General features: G+C 36.8%; 1 protein-coding gene across 2 annotated transcripts in view; it reads right to left on the minus strand.

The window, feature by feature from the left end:
• NUP155 (nucleoporin 155) overlaps positions 1–20,580 on the minus strand; it is a gene marked incomplete at both ends in the record, with an annotated part of 51,748 nt that extends 31,168 nt beyond the window's left edge. For both annotated transcript variants that reach the window (XM_084233527.1, XM_084233526.1), the window contains 14 exons: positions 1,399–1,509; positions 3,488–3,658; positions 3,969–4,069; positions 6,235–6,387; positions 6,788–6,885; positions 8,155–8,246; positions 9,118–9,191; positions 9,540–9,645; positions 11,181–11,347; positions 12,172–12,264; positions 14,366–14,436; positions 17,160–17,256; positions 18,502–18,639; positions 20,424–20,580. In XM_084233527.1, coding sequence (XP_084089653.1) covers positions 1,399–1,509; positions 3,488–3,658; positions 3,969–4,069; positions 6,235–6,387; positions 6,788–6,885; positions 8,155–8,246; positions 9,118–9,191; positions 9,540–9,645; positions 11,181–11,347; positions 12,172–12,264; positions 14,366–14,436; positions 17,160–17,256; positions 18,502–18,639; positions 20,424–20,580 — 1,629 coding nt within the window. The remainder of the gene's footprint in view (positions 1–1,398; positions 1,510–3,487; positions 3,659–3,968; positions 4,070–6,234; positions 6,388–6,787; positions 6,886–8,154; positions 8,247–9,117; positions 9,192–9,539; positions 9,646–11,180; positions 11,348–12,171; positions 12,265–14,365; positions 14,437–17,159; positions 17,257–18,501; positions 18,640–20,423) is intronic.
• Positions 20,581–21,995: the final 1,415 nt, after the last annotated feature.

The following is a 21,995-nucleotide window of genomic DNA, read 5'->3' on the forward strand; positions in this document are numbered from 1 at the left end:
ACCTCTCCTGACTCCCCCGCTGCTCTCCTCAGCAGTGTATTTCAGTCAATCTGCCTTTTCTGCTCCCTACTTTGTCTCTGGTGAATCCTCTCACACCCCCCCCCACCCCGTTACATTTATGCATGCATATTTATGTATGCATAAATAAATAAATCTGTAAGGCCTCCCCGGTGGCGCAGCAGTTGAGCGCTGGGTTGCGAAGCTGCCCGCAGCCTCTGAGGCACTGGTTCGATCCCTGGCTGCTCCCCAGCCACTGGAGGAGGGTCCCACATGGCGCGCAGACCTCTCCTGCCGCCCGCTGCTCCCCTCAGCAGTGTACTTCAGTCCTTCTGCCTGCTCTGCTCCCCGCTCTGGCTCTGGTGAATTCTCTCACCCTCCCGCGCTTCTGACTGTACCCAGTGCATGTATAAACAAACAAACAAAAATAAATATAAACAAATGAATAAATAAAAATGCATGCCTCTTAAAAAAAAATAAAAAAAATAAATAAATCTGTAAAAAAAAATAAAAAGAAATTTTACTGTTATGTCCAGTGTTTAAATCTGTGCCTAGCACAGAGCAGATGCTTGATAAATGCCTGCTGACTGAATGAAATCAGTTGATATAAAAAAGAAGTAAACACAACTGGTTGAAAGCTTATATGGTATTATCATTAAAGGACTCTTTTTTCTATTTATCTAAATTCTATAATGTTTTAGGTTTATTCTCCCATCTTATTCCTTGTGGTCTTTTACCTTATGAAAAATAACAATAAAAGCAGCTAACATTTACTTGAATACCCATCATAGCCAGGTATTATTTTAAAAGTGTGGCTTTTTTATCTCTCACATATAATATTATAATGTAATACATACTATACATATCAGGAAACTGAAGTACACAGAATTCAAGTAATCTATCCTGATGGTAGAGTTCCTAATTTGAATATAGAGTCTCTATTATTTAGCTTTGATCTGCAATTTTTGATTTTAAATGAAGCATGGGCAGTTTTGCCTCATCGATCCTAGCTACAGCTTTGAAATATTAAAGCTCCTTAACTATTGCAAGTTCTCCTTCAGAGATCATTAAGCAGAAAAAAAAAGAGAGAGAAAAGGATTTATGAATGTCATATGGTTTAATAAAAAAATTACCATATAGCTTGATTATCAGACTTTTACTAGTACACTTTAATGATAAGAACAGCAATTATAACATTGAGTGTTTACCATAAACTAGAGGACATAATCCTGCTCCTAAATATCAGTACATATACAGTGATTAAGGTAAGGAAGGGAGCTTGGTACGATTACTTGTTAATTACAGCATTTTGGTCTTAATACACATAATAAAATTTAGCAATTATATCCTGGTACTTCAATGTTTAAATTACCATATTTTTTAAAAAGCACAAATAATTACCTGATGTAATTTAAAGAATCTTTCGATCTCTTCTCCATCTCCACCCACATTGCTCACTAGTAGATGCCTCAGTTGATCTACAGGTCTAAGTTTATGAAACATAAGGCTTCCCTGGAAAGTTAAAAAATATATATGAATAGTAGATTTACCAAACAAGGCTGGTAACAACGAACCTAACAGCTTCATTTAATAAAATAAACAAACAAAATCTTTAAGAATACAGAGTAAGCTGGTAAGAAAAGATCATATACATTTCAACTAATAACATATACTAGATCTATAAAGTCACAGAGAAAAATTTAATAAGAAAACACTGTTCCTGGGCCAACCTGGTGGCGCAGTGGGTTGAGCGCAGCGCTGTGAAGCTGTCTGCAGCCTTTGCAGCACGGGTTCAATTCCAGGCCGGCCAGGGAGAAGCCACATGGCCTTGCAGACCTCTCCTGCCTTACCCATTGCTCCCCTCAGCAGCGTCTTTGGCCCGTCTGTCTGTTCTGCTCCCCACTCGCTCTGGTGAATTCTCTCACCCTCCCACGCCTCTGACCTGCACCCCAGTTCTTGAATAAATAAATCTTAAAAAAAAAAAGAAAAGAAAACGCTGTTCCTCCCCTGCCAAGTTAAGTTAAACAAGGTGCTGGCTGCTGATACAAAAGAGTAAACCTTAATTTTTATGCATGATAATAGTACATGAATAGATCAGTGCAACAAAACAAAAAATTATGACGCAGCCTCAAGTAAATACTAGAATTTAGCATGTGATTAAAAACTATACCTGAATCAGAGAATTAAAGTTACTTATCCATTACTCATGTTGGCACAAGTATGTTCATTTAGAAAAAAGTGAAGCTGGATCCACAGTCATAACTTATACCAGAATAAGTTGCAAACGGATTAAAGATTTAAAGAATAAAATATTAACAGTACTAGAAGACACTCTGAATTCTTCATGGGCCTCAGAGTGAGAAAGTTTTTGCTATGACATAAGAAAACTTTTTTTTAATTTTAATTGACTTATCATCATTTTACATCCTTGCTAGTGTTTTGACAGTATAGGATTCCCCCTCTCAGGTGTAGTGACCATAGCAATATTACTACCAAAGCACCTGTAGTACTCCTCTCTAGACCACTGTGCTCTCCCCGACCCCCTTTACTCTCTCCCCCCTCCATCCCCTTCTGAAAGCTGCAGATCTGTGGTCAGCTAAGAAAATAATATTTGAACTTCTTATAAATTTATCCAAATGGGAATGATCTCAAAATCAAATGACAAACTAGGAAAAATAAAATTGAGATTAAATCACAAAAAATGTTAACTTCCTTGATACAGTCTATAAATCAGAAACAAAAAGATTACAGAAAAGTAGGTGTAGAAAAGGAACAAACAATTCACAAAAAATTAAGTGCTTGAAAATATAGTCTTACTCTTAATAAGACAGCTTATTGTACTTAGAGAGAACTTATAGTGAATGTATGTATGTAGAAAATCTGGTAATATATTAAAATTATACGTGCACATATTTTTTGATCCAGCCAATGCAATCTTTAGCTTTACTCACACATATGCAAAATGATACATGATACAAAGTAGCAGCATTTTTTTAAACAAAAAAACATGGTCCTTTAATAGGGCCTAGTTAAATATGGTAGAACCATATAAGGGAATACTTTTCAATATATAAAATAGGATGAGATAGTTCTTTATATACATAAACACAGATACAAGTGTACACACACACACACACATATAGAGAAAGGGTCGCTAAAATATATTTTGGGAAATATAAAAGCAAGGCATAAAATGAATGTAACACACTATCATCTGTTTAGGAAAATATTTGTGGTTTTTTTGGTATATCTCTAGAACTTGGAGATTCTACTGCATATAAAACTCCATTACACCATTTGAATTTTGTCAGTACATTACTATTCAAAAATATTAAGAAAAAATCTTTTAATAAATTGAGAACTATAAGAAATGTTTGGTTGTTCTTAGAATTAAAATTTACCTGAGAGTGTATTTATGTAGAACAATGGTGCCTAATAAAGATGATACTTACATTAACTATCCCTTTTTGTCCCCATAATATGAACATACCTGTGCTGAGAGGAGAACAAATTTCTTTGGAGGCAACATGTGCTGCTGCACAACAACTGGTGAGTCAGTTATTGGAATATGATCCTTATTTAAAGGTGTAATTATCTTATCTACTTTCAATTCATCTATTGCAGAAAGAGCCCAGGAATGACCATCAACACGAGTTGTCATCTGTTAAAGAAAAAAGGTTTTTATACATATAATGATCATTTCATAGAAGACACATGCTTTTTCAGAAACATTATAAAAACATTCTAAAAAGTGTCCTAATGTTTAGATATTCTTAATGATTACCATAATGACTTCTAACTTCATAGTGGAAAGACACAGAATTAACAGCATACACTTCTTTTCAACATGATTTCTAATTATATAAAATTGATGCAAATGGTACTAAAACAAGAAGGTAAGCTTTTTACAATTTTATTATGCACTTAAAAATTATATAAAGAATTTTTTTACAAATCTCAGGAGAACTTACCTGTGTTTCCATCATTGGTTTTTGGAAAGGAAATGTATCATGGTTAACACACCACAAAATGTCATTATCTTCATTTTCTGAGGCTGCCATCAGTAGAATTCCTAAAAGTTTAAGACACGAAAGTATTGAAAAGATAATCAGTATCACAAGGTATCAGGTAAATGCAAATCAAAACTTTAGTGAGATCCCAATCACTAGGATGGACGTAATATAAAGACAGAAAACAGTAAATGTTGGTAAAGAGGTAGTCAAAGTAGAACCTTCATGTACTACTAGTAAATGTATCATTGCTTTGAAAAACAGTCTGGCAGTTCCTAAAATGTTGACAAGAAACTTACCATTTGATCCACCATTCCCCCTGGCTAGGTATATACCCCAAGGAAATGAAACTTTATATTCATTTCTTGTGTATGAATGTTCATAGCAACATCCACAGTAGCCAAAAAAGTAGAAACAACTCAAATGCCCGCCAAATGGAGAAATAAAATGTGGTACAAACATATTATTCAGCAATAAAAAGAAATGGGCATGCTATACTATGGATGAATTTAAAACATGCTAAATGAAAGTCAGTAAGTCATATGTTATCTGATTCCATACATATATCTGAATTGTCTAAACAGGCAAATTCTAGAGAAAGAACATGACTTCCAGAGCTGGGAAAAGGTGGGGGGAAGGGGGTGGTTATAAATGGGTATAGAGTTTTTTTCTGGGTGTGTGAAATATTCTGGAATTAGTTTGTGTAAAAGTTAAATTTTACAGTATGTGGATTACATCTCAAAAAAGCTATTATTAAAAAAAATACTGAGATGGTACATGATATTATGCATTAAAAAAAAAAAAGATTTATTTATTTATTTATATAAGCACTGGGTACAGTCAGAAGCGTGGGAGGGTGAGAGAATTCACCAGAGCCAGAGCTGGGAGCAGAACAGGCAGAGTGACAAAGTACACTGCTGAGGGGAGCAGCAAGTGCAGCAGGAGAGGTCTGCACACCGTGTGGGACCCTCTCTGGGGGCCGGGGATCAAACCGGCGCTGCAGAGGCTGCGGGCAGCTTCGCAGTCCAGCGCACTGGGGAGGCCCAATACTATGCATTTTTAACAATTCTACTTGTAAAGAGTCATTTAGGTGTTGAAAAATAAAATGTTGCAAGAGCAGAATAAAAATGGAAAAGGTTTTAGAAAAATTAAAAAGTTACATTAAACATTTTACAAATACTTTCCCAAATGAGAAAAAGCAGATATTTCATTTTTGATGTTGAACTAGACTTCAGTCATTTAAACTTAATGAATCAAAAAGCGATTGTCATCAAGATTTTATATTAATGAGCCTCCTTGTGGCACAAGGAGTTAAGTCTCAGCACTATCAAGTTATCACCAGCCACTGCTGCATGAGTTCGATCCCTGGTCAGGGAGGTAACCCACATAGCACAACAGACCTCTCCTGTCTCACCCGCTGCTCCTCTCAGCAGTGTATTTCAGTAGATCCACCTGTTCTGTTACCTACTCTGTCTCTGGTGAATCCTCTCACCCTCCCCATCTGCACCTCTGGCTTACACCCCAGCTGTTGTATGCATAAATAAGTAAAATAAATCTTTAAAAAAAAAAATTAAAAAAATTTTTATATTATTGCATGCAAAACTCTCTATATCCACTAAGACACTGGCACATTAAAATGGCATCAGGAAAGGGCCTCCTCCCCTGGTGGCGCAGCTGAGAAGCTGCCTGCAGCCTCTGCAGTGCCGGTTCGATCCCCGGCCCCCAGAGAGGGTCCCACATGGCTCGACAGACCTCTCCTGCCATGCCCGCTGCTCCCCTCAGCAGTGTGTTTCATCAATCTGTCTGTTCTGTTCTCCGCTCTGGCTCTGGTGAATTCTCTCACCCTCCCGTGCTTCTGACTGTACCCAGTGCTTGTATAAATCAATCAATCAATCAATCAAAAAAAAAAAAGGCATCAGGAAAGTCATTTGAATTTTCCTAAGGACCCTGAAAAAAGAGAATGCAGAGTCTACTACAGTGACTGTAACACTGATTTTGATTAGTGAGTTTATAAACATGTTAACTACATGCTAAAGTTAGAAAAGTATTTTCATATTCAAAAAATACTGTAGTTTTTATGTACATAATCATTGAAAAGAAAAATGAATTACTGGGTAAAATATCAAAACATTGAATTTTACTGGAAAATTTGTCTGTTATTTTCAAATGCACTCTAATTTAATAGTGAAGAACCCAATATTAAGTCAGACAGTATTTCTGAACTTACCCTTACTATAAAGAGCTTTATGTACTTTTGAAGGCTTTTCCACTGTGGAAGATGCTGAGAATCCAGGAGGTAAGCGAACGTGAACCAGCGTCAATGTATTAGGTCGTGCTGATGGTTGTCTGAATGGACAAGTGCTGAAATATAACCTAACACCTGCCGATGGGGTAAAATTATACATAAGTAACAGAAGATAAGAGTCCTGCGATACATGTGTTATTGAAGCAATTCACAAAAGAAACTGTAAAACAAATATCATTTTCCTGATTAGATAAAAAATCACCTAGGTCAATCAACACATTTCTTTAAAAAGAAGGAGACAGTTCCAATTCAGGTTGTCATTGAATGTAGCTACTTTATCTTTCCAGCCTGGTTTTACATATATACAATGAGGAGCTAGAACCAGAGGAATCTTGCAATTTTCATTATCTTCAGTTGTATAAATTATTAACATGGATTGATAATAGAGAAGAAAAACATTTCTAATTATAAATTCCAAATTTTAAAATTATTAAGCAATAATAACAGCAATAACAAACATATAAATAAAATATACCTGCATGTGTTACAGCCAATAACTGACAATCCAATGATTCAGAATTTTCAATCACAGCTATCTGAACAATTGGTTTAAAAACAGAACGATCTATAGTCCTAAAAGAAAACAGAAAACTAAATTGTATTTTTAAAATGTGTCTACTATATTGTAAAGATTTCCCACAAGCATTTTTACACTTCTAAATTACAGACCAAACACTCTTTGATATTGGCTTCAGTGGTATCTTTGGGGCTTTGACTCCAACAGCAAGGGAAACAAAAGCAAAAATAAACAAATGGGACTACATCAAATTAAAAAGTTTCCACATAGTGGAAGAACAAAAGCCACTAAATAAAAGAAAATATTTTCACATCATACATCTGACAAGAGACTGATATTCAAGACTTACAGGGAACTCACACAACTCAACATAAAGAAAATAACCCAATGAAAACAAGGGTAGAAGATTTAAATAGACACTTTTCCAAAGAAGACATACAGATGGCCAATAGGCACATGAAAAAAATGCTCATGATCACTTATCATCAGGGAAATGAAAATCAAAGGCACAATGAGATATCACTTCAAACCCTTAAAAACAGTCTATATCTAGAAGAACAGAACTAACAAGTGTTGGCTAGGATATGGCAAAAACAAACCATTGTATACTCTAGGTAGGAATGTAGACGGGTCTAGCTCCTAAGGAAAATGGAATGGAGGTTTCTCAAAATATTAAAAATAGATCTGCCTGAATGTCCAATAATTTCACTCTTAGGTATCTACCCAAAGAAAACAAAAACAGTAATTCAAAGTCATATACACAATCCTTTGTTCACTATTTACAATATCCAAAATACACAATGGATTACTGCTTAGCTATTAAAAAAAGATGAACTCTTGCCATTTGTGACAACCAGGAAGGAACGTGAGGGGACTATGCTAAGCAAAATAAACCAGAAGGGAAAAACAAATAGTGGATGATTTCACTTATATGTGGAATATAAACAAAACACAGAGATAAAAATTACATCAAAACAAACACTAGAAATATGATTTGTAAGGTTGAGGTTATCAAAAAGGGAGGATGAAGGTGGGCTGCAAAGTTTCGGAGTCAAAATGAACTATGTGTGCCGTGGAGGTGGGTATGGTATGGCAACATACATCTGAAGAGGTGCGAGTCTATGCCCGTAAATCATATACAGTGGTGTAAATCAATGTTACCTCAATAAAAATGATAAAAAAAAACCTTCTTGAATATGTATTGGTTAGATTTATATTGCTATGACTAGCCCTTTTTTCAAAGATCATAAAAGGCTAAAGTCTACTGCACATAAACAGTAAATTATGATTGTAAATGAAACACTAAGCAATAAATTATATCTTACCTAGCTATGTTTCCAGCAGCAGAGACAATAGAATTCTGTGACACTGAGGCAACTCTGCTCATTCCTTGACCATCTTGGCCCAAATCATAAACCTGTGAATAAAAAAGTATACCCATTTAAATATATAAATTGGATACATTTAAAAAAATACATTCAAATAAAATTTTATTGAATAAACTTTTTAAGTAAACATTTTTTATTTTGGTATTTCATTTTATTTTATAGTATATTTATTTATACAATAACTGTGGTACAGGCCAGAGGTGCAGGAGGGTGAGAGAATTCATCAGAGACAGAGTGGGGAGCAGAATAGGCAGATGAATCTAAGACAGTGCTGAGGGGAGAAGCGGGCGAGGCAGGAGAGGTGTGCTGCCGTGCCATGTGGGTCTCTCCCTGGCCTGCTGGGAATTGAACCCGCACTGCAGAGGCTGTGGACAGCTTCACAGTGCTGTGCTCAACCTGCTGTGCCACCGAGAAGGCCCTATTTTGGTACTTTAGACAGGCAGGGAAATATTTAGATATCTGAAATTTCATTTAAAAGTTGGGATGTTTTTCAAAAAGCATAGTTCATAGAAAAAGTCTGAGTAAATGAATCTTCCTTAAAAACAGCAATCTTCTTTCTCCCTAAAATCCTTGTATAATCTGGGCCTCCCCTGGTGGAGCATGCGGTTGAGCACAGCGCTGAGAAGCTGTCCACAGCTTCTGCAGCGCTGGTTTAATCCCTGCTGGCGAGGGTCCCACATGGCATGGCAGATCTCTCCTGTTGTGCCTGCTGCTCCCCTCGGCAGAGTATTTCGTCAGTCTGCCTGTTCTGTTCCTTGCTCTGTCTCTGGTGAATCCTCTCACTCTCCTGCACATCTGGCCTATACCTTGGTACTTGTGTAAATGAATAAATAAATCTTAAAAAAAAAAAATCCTTGTATAATTTTATAACATTATAAGTATTATAATGTTAATACTTACTTGTATTACTCCTTTCTCAGATCTTGTATATAAAATATTTCTAGAATTATCAATTGCAATTTGAACAATAGGATCTAAAAGAACAACAAAAAGAGGAAAAAAAATCTCTGAAGATTAATAAATCAAACAGTAATCACAACAAATTTAAATGGCTAAATTAGAACTTTGCCTTAAGAGGCTTTCTGTCCGTTTTGTAGGTAAGTCTTAAAATATATGAATAGGAACAAAGCCAAGAAACATTTAGATAAGTCAAACCAAAACCAATCTATATGCTTATAATCACTTTATCCTTTAAGAGGCCTTGTAATATATAAAAAAACACTAATAAGAAAAACCATTTCAATTAAGAAAGAGAATTTTATAAGAAAATATTAACATTAACAACATTAACATTTTTGTTTGTTAATTTCTTTTCTACTTACCATCTTCAGAAAATGTGAACTGAAGCAATGATGGAATGAGGAAAGAAAGTGAGCTCTTTGAGTGGTTTATTTTCCTACATCTTTGGCTAAACCAACCTGCTTCTGCCTTAAAAGAAAAATGGAAGTAAGTGCAGATACCATTGTTATAGCAGTAATTATATAACTGTTTTTGTAAAAATCTTTCTATCATATTGAAATAACAGTAGTTATAACTGAAGTAACTGTTAAATAAACTATGTATATCCATCTTTTTTTTTTTTTTTTTTAAATTTATTTATACAAGCACTGGGTACAGTCAGAAGCGGGGGAGGGTGAGAGAATTCACCAGAGCCAGAGTGGGGAGCAGAGCAGGCAGAAGGACCGAAGTACACTGCTGAGAGGAGCAGCGGGCGGCAGGAGAGGTCTGCGCGCCATGCGGGACCCTCCTCCGGTGGCCGGGGAGCAGCCGGGGATCGAACTGGCGCTGCAGAGGCTGCGGGCAGCTTCGCAACCCAGTGATCAACCACTGTGCCACCGGGGAGGCCCTAAATAAACTATGTATATCCATCTTATAAAGAACTACGTGGCTCTCACAGCACATAACATACACAAGTATTTATTTCTACTAGATACTGACAAAGAAAGGCTTTCAAGACAGTTAAATGGAACATCAATTATGAAACAAAATGTAAGTAATAAAGTGAACTCATACATGCACAAAAGTAGACCATTTATTTGTATGTGTACCCACACACATAAATGCACATATATACAGATATTTATATATTTACCAAAGTATGTGTCATGTTCTACAAGGACACACACAGAAATGATAATGGCTTTACCTCTGGATTTTTATAGGCATGTTATAGTTACAGAGGACTACATTTTTAATTGTATGCTTAAGTAGTTCCCATTAAGAATATATTAATGTGGGCCTCCCCGGTGGCGCAGCGGTTGAGCGCTGGGTTGCGAAGCTGCCCGCAGACTCTGCAGTGCCGGTTCGATCCCCGGCTGCTTCCCGGCCAGCAGAGGAGGGTCCCACATGGCACGCAGACCTCTCCTGCCTCCCGCTGCTCCTCTCAGCAGTGTACTTCGGTCCTTCCGCCTGCTCTGCTCCCCGCTCTGGCTCTGGTGAATTCTTTCACCCTCCCGCGCTTCTGACTGTACCCAGTGCTTGTATAAACAAAACAAACAAACAAACAAATAAATAAAACATGCCTCTATTAAAAAAAAAATTAAAAAAAAAAAAAAGAATATATTAATGTGAGGGCATCCCCGGTGGCGCAGCGGTTGAGCGCTGGGTTGCGAAGCTGCCCGCAGCCTCTGGGGCACCGGTTCGATCCCCGGGTGTTCCCCGGGCCACCGGAGGAGGGTCCCACATGGCGCGCAGACCTCTCCTGCTGCCCGCTGCGCCCCTCAGCAGTGTATATCCGTCCTTCTGTCTGCTCTGCTCCCTGCTCTGGCTCTGGTGAATTCTCTGACCCTCCCGCACTTCTGACTGTACCCACTGCATGTATAAACAAACAAACAAGTAAATAAATAAATAAATAAACATGCCTCTATTAAAAAAAAGAATATATTAATGTGTAAATAATTAGAAAATTAAAAACAAAGAGGGAAAAAAAGGAAAGAAAAAATGTTTATAAATGCCAAACTTACTTGGTATGCTACTTCATATAAACAGCCATCTTTTCCAGCCAAGAAAATCCTGCCATTATCAGTGGAAGTTATTGTTAAAAGGTAAGTGTTATCAGTGGGAAGAGAATATAAAGGATCTGGAAGCAACTGCATTCCACCGTACATACTGTCATTGAGAACTCCAGAACCTATTTTTTTGAAAGAAAGTATAAAGGAATCAATTTATCATAATTTTCTTTGAATCAGTTTATCATATTTTAAAAAAATTTAAAACTATTCTTACTGCATTCCTGACATGCTCAAAGATTCCATAACATACATTTTTTAATCACTACAAAAATACTGATAGAATTTGACAATTGAAGTATAACCTACAGTATATATATAACATGTAAAATGCAATATATAATTATAATATATAAAGCACATATATAACAGCACAATAGCAAACAAAAACTAACACAAATCATTACATTTTAGAAAAAAGTATTAAAATGTGGTAGTAATAATCATTAATTTGAGTCACGGAAAGTCCTTTCTTTACCCAAACAGATGGCTAGAATGCAGGAAGAAATCATGGGATGTTCTTATAATAACATAAGAACTTCTTTCTTTAGGGAAAGTACTGTATTATTTTTCAGTGTTCCATATGATAAAACAGCCATCCAAATAATTAGAAATAAAAGAATTAAAGCATTATTGAAAATCAGACCTGCGTCAACTACTTCTCTAGTACAGTCTTTCCTGTATATTGGATAGTTAAGAACTGCACATTATGATAAATATGATATAAATTAGATATGACCCAGTATACATAATATATGACATATATATTTTTTGAGTGACTAATCTGAAAGATACTCTATCTATAGGAAAATATTTTCCTATGAGCAAAAGCCCTATGAAGTTAACTTTGTGAAAGATTAATTTTTAATTATTACATTGGTCAACCTGTTTTTACTTAAAAACAAAAACAAAAAAAAAAAAACCCACAATATGTAGATTGCTGTACCTGTTTGTATATTAGCATAGCTGAGTCCAAGAATCACTATATCCACAGGGGTTGCTAAAACCAGGAGGTGTCGTACATGAGGTTGAAAAATGCCTAAAATAAAGTAGAGATCAGGTAAGTATTATTTTCTGAAAAACATTTAGCATCTAAATATTAATAGAATATGTTTTCACCATTAAAATGAGTTATTAATTAGATATGAAAAGTTTTAACCCAATTTAGCGCATTTTGATGTTAAACATTTCTACCTATGATCATTTAAGCAAGTAAACAGTAGTAGAAAAGAACCACCTTAGTGGGTGTAATGTGGTAAAATGCATCTGAAGAGGTGTGACCCTATAACCCTGAATCATAAACAGTGTTGTAAACAAATGTTAACTCAATAAAAAAATACAATTACAAAGAAAGGAATGAAAGAACTGCTTTAGGAAATAAGCAGTTCTTTAATAACAATTAAAATTAGTGTTACACTATAAAATAGTTTAGATTTATTAAAATATGAAGACTTTTAATTGTATACACATGTTCATAACAGTATTACTCATAACTCACAAAGGGTTTCAACAATGATGAATGGATAAACAAGTTGTGGTATATACATACAATAGAATATTACTCTGTCTTCAAAACAGAAATCTCACGTATTTAAACATGTATGAGCCTTGAGGACATTATGTTAAGTGAAATAAGTTAGTTACAAAAAGACAAATACTATTCAGTTCCATTGTATGAAGTACCTATAGAAGTCAAATTCACAAAGACAGAGTTTATCAAACAAGTTGTATCTATCAAACAATGGGTAATTTTTACAGATTTTTTTTTTAAAACAGATTTTTGCAATGGGTAAAAATTTGCAGATACAGAGAGGGGAATAACTATGTAATTTTTTTTTTTAATTTTAACTCATGCTAATGTATTCAATTTAAAAAAAAAAATTGCATGTCTTTTTACGAGATTGTGTCCAGAAATAGGAAAATAAAAAGTTCTTGTCTTTTGAGTTCACTGACTTTCCAGAAACAGTTAACTAAACCTGAAGCAGTAGGTTTACCTTTCTGTAGAGTCAAGAAATAGCCTTTCTAAGAAAATATTGCACGAAAATGTTTATACATGAGATTAGGTGGCAGGTTCTAGTAGGTCTACAAATAAGCTAAATGGGTGGACTTATAATCACTATAATGAATATTGCCCCAACATGCAGTATGCAGCATGTTCTTTTGGCTGTTACCTCCCAGTGAAATGAGATTAAAGCTGGACAACTAGTGAACCTTCTAATACACAAGAATTACTTCATTAAACTTGAAAAATGTGATTAAGTTTGTCAGTTTCTCTGTAGGCAAAAAGCATGTAAATGCTAGAAAAAACAGTATTTACTTCTACTAAAGAAATCTTGTGTTTTATTGAGACAATCATAAAATTGAAACATGGATTCAGTCTTCTTTCTTATAAAGCAGACCCCAAAGAGTTTAACTAATGTTGAGAAAGATGACCTTTACTTAATGTCCCCTTGCAAAAGGTGAAAAGTAAGATAGGGACTTTGTTCTTAAACTACTGACAGTAGTTGTGGACAACAAAGCCAAAATTGTTTAACTTCCAAATCAAAGACTATGCCATAATTTCAATTTTGCACTGAAATATAAATTTCAGTTGAACAATAATTTACTATTTAAGGTGGATAATTTATATTAATTACAATAGAAGGCAGGAACAGTTGTTGGCTTTTATATGAATATATTCATAATGAAGAAAAAAGTAGCTACATCTATTCAGGGACAAAGTCTGCTTTGAGAGTCTATGTTAAGGAAATACATTTCCAAAGTCATCACATAGTATATAAAATTTCATGTTTGTGCTTATAATTTCAAAATACCTATGACCATAGAACATTTTTATTTAGGCCTTGCAAACACGTGAATGTTGCATATTATTGCTTCTTGTAGGAATGTGCATTCAAGTGATACATATTGAATTTGAATCAGCCAAGTCAAGAATTATAGTTTAATAATTTAAAAGTTAAATCATACCATGAAGAGTAAACAGTTACACATTCCTAATCACTTCCTATATTTCTAATCAGAAATAATTCAATAAAACCTCAGTAAGAAATTCAACTACTTAAAATGTGTCACCAGTCCTAAGACATTTGTGGTCTATCTATATACAAACATAATTTAATCCTTATGTTTTTACTTCTTACCAGCTTTTGGTTTCACAAGTCCCACAGCAAGAATAGTCTCACTAAGTCCATCAAAATAGGCAAGGTCTCCTCTGGCAATAGTTGAAGATAAGCATGTTAGACATAAAAGAAAATAAAGTTTTTATCATTAGGACACAATAAAAAATAAACCCATAAACAAAATGGTTTCAGTTTTAAGAACCAGACACACAGTCCTGGCTAAGGATAACTATGAGCCAGGAAAACAGTTCTTATTCCAAATACCCTCTCCACCAAGTTTCAAGTCTCAAGTAACTATATTAGTTGACCTACTTCTGGGGAAGGGGCAAGAGAGTAGAGAAGACCCTCTCAGAAAGGAAAGCCTGTGGCTGAGGGCAGAACAGAAACATTGAGGGAAAAAAAACCTCCAGCAATTCAATCTATATATATCCTAAACACAAGTACTTGTAAATGAATTTGAAAGCTGTGATTTACTGGCAACACAAAACCAAATTCAGCTCAATGCCTGATTCAGTCCCCACCACAAGAAAGGATCGCCTGCTAGGTCCCAGCAAAAGAAGATATATGCCTAATTCTAAGGACAGATGCTATTTATGGCAGTATTAGTTGTCTTTCACATGATGTCCAGGTTCAATCAAAAAGCATAAGAAACAAAAAGCAAGAAAAAGTGACCCTAGTGTGAAGAACAAAGCAATCAACAGAACCAGACTCAATTATGAACCACATGTTCTAACTACCAGACAGGCAAGAATAGACTCCAGCAACTCTGTCTGTTTGTGTCTATGAAAGCGCCTTTGTCCCTTCCTCTCTTCTAATAAACCTAAGCTTTTTTGGAGATTAAAAAATAAGTTAAAAACAAAAGAACAGACTAATGAAAAAGATAAGGACTTGCAGCAGAGATGAAAGTAAGTCAGTCAGTGAAAATGTTAGAAATAAAAAGCACAGCACAAAGAAAGAATGTCCCAGAAGGACTGTTTAGTAGACTTTACATGGCTAGGAAAGGGATTATTGAACCTGAAGTTAGGTCAATAGAAAATACTCAAATTGAAACAAAGAGAGAATAAGTGTGGGGAAAGAAAAAAATGAAGAGTATCCAAATTTTTTTGTGTAACAGTAAACAATGTGACAAAATTGTAAATAAAATCTCAGAAGACATAATGGGGCAGGACAAATATCTAAAGATAATGCTGAATAACTAAAACTAACAAAACACAAAAACATCTGAACAAAAATACAAGAAGCATAAAGAACACCAAGCAGGATAAATACCAAGAAAAATACACACTTTAGACTTAAAGAAAACATCTGGTTGTCCTGAAAAGGGTTTAAGCAAAAAGAAAGAATACACTTTAAGTGGCAACTTATGTTTACATAGGCTCTTCTGCTAACTGGCACAGCCCCCAGACACTAAGGTCAATACTGGGCTAGTTGGGGAATAGAGAATCATTAATTGAACAAGATTATGTTTCTATTATTCAGATGGAATTAGAATTAGAAAGCTAATAGAATAACTGAAACTACTAAGCCTAAGGTTTTTGTAGAATTGAATTTGTAAACAAGAGATTTATACCAGGTATTTGTCCCTTGATTCTTTTCAGTAAGCACGTTGTTCAAATAATTTTCCTTTAAAAGAGTTCTACTTTGAACAAACATTTAGGTTAGAGTGACACTCCATGTGGGCAGGGACATTTATCTCATTCAGTAGTTGGTTCTTCAGTTTCTGATACATCAGAAGCTCATTTGCTAAGCAAATGAGTATGTTAGATGTTAACTGAAATAAAAATCACTATGTAAACTTGTAACAAAATAAAAACAGCAAACAAATGTAGTTTCACTTAAGCATACTATTACAAGTTCTCATTTAGTGTCAATTTTGACTCAATGATACAGTATTATGTGTTCCTAAAATGTACATTAAGAGCAAAAGTAACATGTTAACTAAATGGACTTTCCTCTGGTTATCCCACCTGAAGATAAAAGGATGGATAAGAACTAGAAGTAAACCAAAATTTATCTCTAAAGACAAGAGGAAGATCATCAATTAAATAAATCTTTAGCCAAGAATGCCATGAGCCTTCACTTAGACTCTCATTACATATATTTAATTTACACACAAGTCAAGCCCACAGAGTAACATCAAAATTGTTCTGTCACTTTAATAAATTAATAGCCTTGCCTTCCACAAAAATGCAAGGAAAACAGAAGTCTTCAAAAACATCAAACCGGGGCCTCCCCGGTGGCACAGCAGGTTGAGTACAGCGCTATGAGCTGTCCGCAACCTCCGCAGCACTGATTTGATTCCTGGCTGGCCAGGGAGATTCCCACATGGCCTGACAGACCTCTCCTGTCTTGCCCGCTGCTCCCTTCAGCAGTGCCTTCAGTCCATCTGCCTGTTCTACTCCCCACTCTGTCTCTGGTGAATCCTCTCACCCTCCTGCGCCTCTGGCCTGTACCCCAGCTATTGTATAAATAAAAAATAAATCTTATATAAAAAAAAAAAAATCAAACCATCCCTCAAAAGAATTGCTGAAAGACTATCTTTCCCATAGGCTAAGAGCTAGACACCTGTCCCTCAGAATGGTACCTAGGCCACCAGCATCACCTATGAGCCTATACAAAGGCAGAATCTTGAGACTCACTACTATAATAGAATCTCCATTTTATCCCCAATGATTGGTATGTATATGGAGAGGTAATTATCCAGATGTTAGGTGAAAGAAAGATAAAACAGGCAGTGAGTACAACTGTATCCGTATCCAAAATAAAAATAATTTAAATCCTAATCAATCAAAGCAAACCAGCCTTAAGTACATACCCATCTTCATAGTTCCACATGAATATGTCACTGTCAATTGTGAGCCAAGCTCTGCTGATAGGAGGGAACACACCCATCATGCAGTTACACTGCATATCTGAGGTAATGTGGATGTAAGGTAGATTTGAATCTCCTCTTCCTTAAAATTTCTTTAAAAGATTTTTTACTTAAAAGTTATTATCTGTTAACTCATTATTAAAAGGACCAAATGAAACATCTTCACTTAAAATCTATTGTGAAGGACAATGCTTTACATTACTAACTTAAAGGAATATTGATTATAACACTATTGAACTTAGGACATTAAAAAATTATTTCACTGGATCAGTTTTTCCAATTGCATAAGAGCCAGAGTAATTAAAAAAGCACATAGCATGCTAAAGTCATAACTGATAATTGGCAAGTCTCTTAAAAAGCAATTGAAAAATAGACAAAGAATTATGTTATATAAATATAAGACAATAAAACAGTGAAAACAAAATAAGCATTTCCCCCAATTTTGCATTTCCTTTCTTTTTCTAAATCACACTGTATTGAAATAAGGAACTTTTTTTTACTTCCAGTAGATTAATATACTTTTTAAAGTATGAGATGAAATTTTTATATATCACCTGAATGTCTTCATTATGAGAGCTATAATGTTTCCTAGCAAGTAAATATAAAACTATTGCTTTTATATGCTGTACTGCAAATCAAATGAATCTTTATTTTTTGAGGGTAAGAACAATTTGAGTTTCCAAGTCTATGAAAATGCCATTGGTTCTTCAGTGTTTTATACCTTTAATTACAGATTCTCACTATGGTATTTAGACATGCAATTAGGTAAGACACTAGTAAGTATAAAAGCAAGTGTAAATGGAACTCTAAGACACTAGTAAGTGTTAAAAAGCACAGCAAAAATTTTTGTGGGGGAATAAAAGTAAACACCTGGCAGTTTCTGTCTTTCAACATTTTCAGTCATATTACAATTTTTCAGTGTTGAAATATGGTGAAAAATAAAAATGAAAATCATGGATCTTTGACCTAAAAAGTATGCAGTAAAAACATTCTGGTATTGCACTTAATTGAAAAGTGATATTCTGTAATGTATCATTCAAAAATGCAGAGTTCCTCTTTAACAAATTATTTTTTTTCCTGTCCCAAACAATTAAAATGTAACTCAATTTTCAACATTCAATTTTATGAAACTTTCTACATATATGGCAAATTAGTCAGATACTTAAATACTTTAAATATGGCCCTTACACGAACATATAATACACTAAGCATGACACAAGAATTACAATAATGTGATACCAATTCTAAAATCTTTTAAGGCATTAAATAAAAAGTAAAAGGATACGTCCAAACTGTTCAACAAGTTCAGGTGGGAGAGGAACTCTTCGAATGGAACTGATCTCTGGAAGGTTGGGTACTGACAGCAAACCAGGTCCTTGGAGAGGATAATCCATATCTGACATGCCAGAAACAGTGGGATTGTCTACAAAAAAATATTTATTTAAAATAACATATTATCACCGGAGGAGGGTCCCACATGGCGTGCAGACCTCTCCTGCCGCCCGCTGCTCCCCTCAGCAGTGTACTTCGGTCCTTCTGCCTGCTCTGCTCCCCGCTCTGGCTCTGGTGAATTCTCTCACCCTCCCGCGCTTCTGACTGTACCCAGTGCATGTATAAACAAAACAAACAAACAAACCAGCAAACAAATAAATAAAGCATGCCTCTATAAAAAAAAAAAAAAAAAATCCTTAAAATAACATATTATCAATTAGGCAGACAGAAGAACTGCACACTACCAAAAACAAGTGTTTTAAAATGTATTAAGGAAATTTCAAAAATATATATAACTACAGAGAAAAAAATGCAACCTATCTCTGTGTACTGATTACCCAGTTTCAACAATTACCAGTAACATGCCTAATCAAGTTTCATTTATATTACTAGCCATACTTTCCCTAAAGGATTTTTGAAAGCAAACCCCATGTAATCTTAAACCATAATTTTAATAGAACACTGCACATGTTAAATGGTAGCAGGAACATAAAGGATGGAATTTATCACTTTGATGAGGATGTGCATGGTTAAGAAAGTGTCCACAGAGATAGTTGTATTTAAGGGAATATGGAAGAACAGTTTGTCAGGCAAAGAAAAGAACAGTCCAGAGATGAAGAAATGTAAAAGAAAATCCTGAAGATGGGATTTCTTGCGGGAAACACAGTAAAGTCACTGTAACAAGAGAGTTGAGTACAGGATGGACGAGGAGAGACTAAGTTGAAAAGGAGAGCTGTGCAAAGGCAGAGAAGGAAGATTGGGGTCAGCTATGATGCAAGGACCAGAAAGTATGGGTGTATTTATAACAGGCTTCAAACCCAAAGAGGTCAAAGTGGGTAATGCTGTTGAAAATAACAGCTAATAGGCCATTGAGTTCATATAAGACAAAGCCTCTGGTAAGTACCGATCAACGACAAATACTGTCTTTGCTTTGTTTCTATTGTTTCTCTGATTGTAGATCTTTTCAATGATTTTAATAAATTGCTAGAGATATCTTTTAGGTTTACAAGGCAGACTATGCTGGTTAGTTCATCTTGGTTCTTGCTTACCATCTTAAACTTTTCTCTAATTTCCATCTCATAAAAAGGTCACTTTTTCCTAGCAACTTTTGTAATTCTATACGCCTTGAAGAATCTGGCTATAATTAAAAACCGATAAACAGTATTTTCCAATGACCACTCTTGCTCGCTCATAATCTGCTTTACCCTCTGTCCACCATCTCTGCTATCCCTAGTCTCTTCCTTTCTTAGACTGGTAGCTCTGTTAACATCTAGCACCCGTATTACACTAACTCTACCCATGATAAGGCGAATCTTACGAGAACAAGGTAAATTTACAAATTCACTTCGTTTGCTCTTTCATTTTACTCTGAAATAGGATGAAATGACAAGGATGAGACTTGGATTAGCGATCCTCCTTATCTAGCCCACAAACAATAGAAGGCAGGGAGAAACTGTCTAAAAGGGTTGGGGCCTTTGTCATTCTCCTTCCTACGCGGACTCGTTCTTCACTCCTATCGTCTCAAGTATGTGCAATGAAGAAAACAAGGCCAGGAAAACAAAATGAAGACAGCCTCTTTTCCGCAATGGAAATGCAGCACACAGATCTCAATGTCTCTGCAGGGTCAGCCCCGGGGATAAGGACGTACTAAGGGAGTCAGGCAAGAGTCTTTGCGGCCGTAGAAGCAGAGTCACCAAATGGGCAGCGATCACTCACTTGGGGCAGACACCATCAGCAGGTCGGAAAGGTCCGGGTACATGCGGTCTTCTTGCAACTGACGGTCGATCAGCCGCCCGGCATTTTCCAGCGCCTCCTGCAGGGAGGCGGCCCCGGTGGAGGCCGGCATCGCCAAGCCCAGGAGAGAGGACGGCATCTCGTAAGCAGAAGGCACCAGCGGCGGTAAAAAGTCAAAAACCAGGGAGAAAGTAGAAAAAAGCCAAGCCCCTAAATGAAACCCGCGAATTAGGGCGCGCGCGGCAAACGAGCGCCCCGGCGCCCGAGCATGACGCACTTCCGGCGGGCCCGGCGGGGCGCTCGGGGCGGCCGTGGCGGAGCTGGGGGAGGAAGCCGGCGGCGAGGCCGTGCTCGTGAAGGGGCGGGGCGAGGGGCGGCTGGGCGGGGGGGTGGGGGGGAGGAGGAGGAGGAAGAGGCCCCGGGGGGCGGGGAGGGGGGCAGGGGTAGGGAGGGAGTGGGGGAAGGAGAGGGGCGGAGCGGGGGGCCGGGGGAGCCGGGACGCGGCAGCAGCGAGGCGGCAGTGCCCGGGCGGCGCCGGCAGTTTGGGGTCCGTCGGTTTTGAGCGCGCGCTGGATCTTGTGCCTCGAGCTTCGCTGGTCGGAATCCCGCAACCGCCTCTAAAAGGATGCTGGTCAGTTTCTTTGGTTCCCCAAAGCGCCAGATCTCTTCTGCGAGTGGTAATTGTCAGGAACTGATTCGACGTGCCCAGAATGTCGCTGCATTTCCAATGGGCTTCAAGTGTAAATTAGGGGCCTCCCTGGTGGCGCCAGGCGTTAAGCACCGCACTATGAAGCAATCCGCAGCCTCTGCAGCATGAGTTCGATCCCCGGCCAGCCAGAGAGCACCCATATGGTGAAGCAGACCTCTCCTGACTCTCCTGCTGCTCCCCTCAGTGTATTTCAGTCATTCTGCCTGTTCTGTTCCCCACTCTGTCTCTGGTGGATCCTCTCACCCCCCCCCACCCCCCCGCATCTCTGGCCTGTACCTCAGCTCTTGTATGCATAAATAAATAAATCTTTAAAAAATAATAAAATGTAAATTAAAAGCCATTGGGTTTCTCTATTTGTGCATCGCGTGATCTGTTACTGTGAAAAACTGGGCGTTTAAGCGACGTATGTATTCGCTGCGAAGGACTTGCTGCCTCGCTTTATTTCCCGTTGCAGAGAGGGAACGCTATCCTAATTCATTTCATTTCTACCATCTAGTAGAGGGACTGTTTTACAGTTGACCACCCAGTAGGATAGTCACTCAAAACATATTAAAAACTCTTAAAACTCAACAACAAAAATGTGATTTTCAAAATGGACCAATGACCTCAACAGACTCTTCACCAAAGTTAAACCGGTGGCAGTTGAGCATATGAAAAGAATCCACATCATGTCATCAGGAGCATGCAGATTAAACCCTGAGATACCACTACATACCTATTAAAATGATCAAAATCTGCTACGCTGCCAACACCAACTGGTGGTGAGTGTGTGGGTCAGTAGGAACTCTTATTCATTGCTGATGGAAATGCAAAACATTACAGTCACTGTGAAGACAATTTTTATT

Source organism: Talpa europaea, assembly GCF_964194135.1.
Source record: "Talpa europaea genome assembly, chromosome: 5".
Classification (NCBI taxonomy): Eukaryota; Metazoa; Chordata; class Mammalia; order Eulipotyphla; family Talpidae; genus Talpa; species Talpa europaea.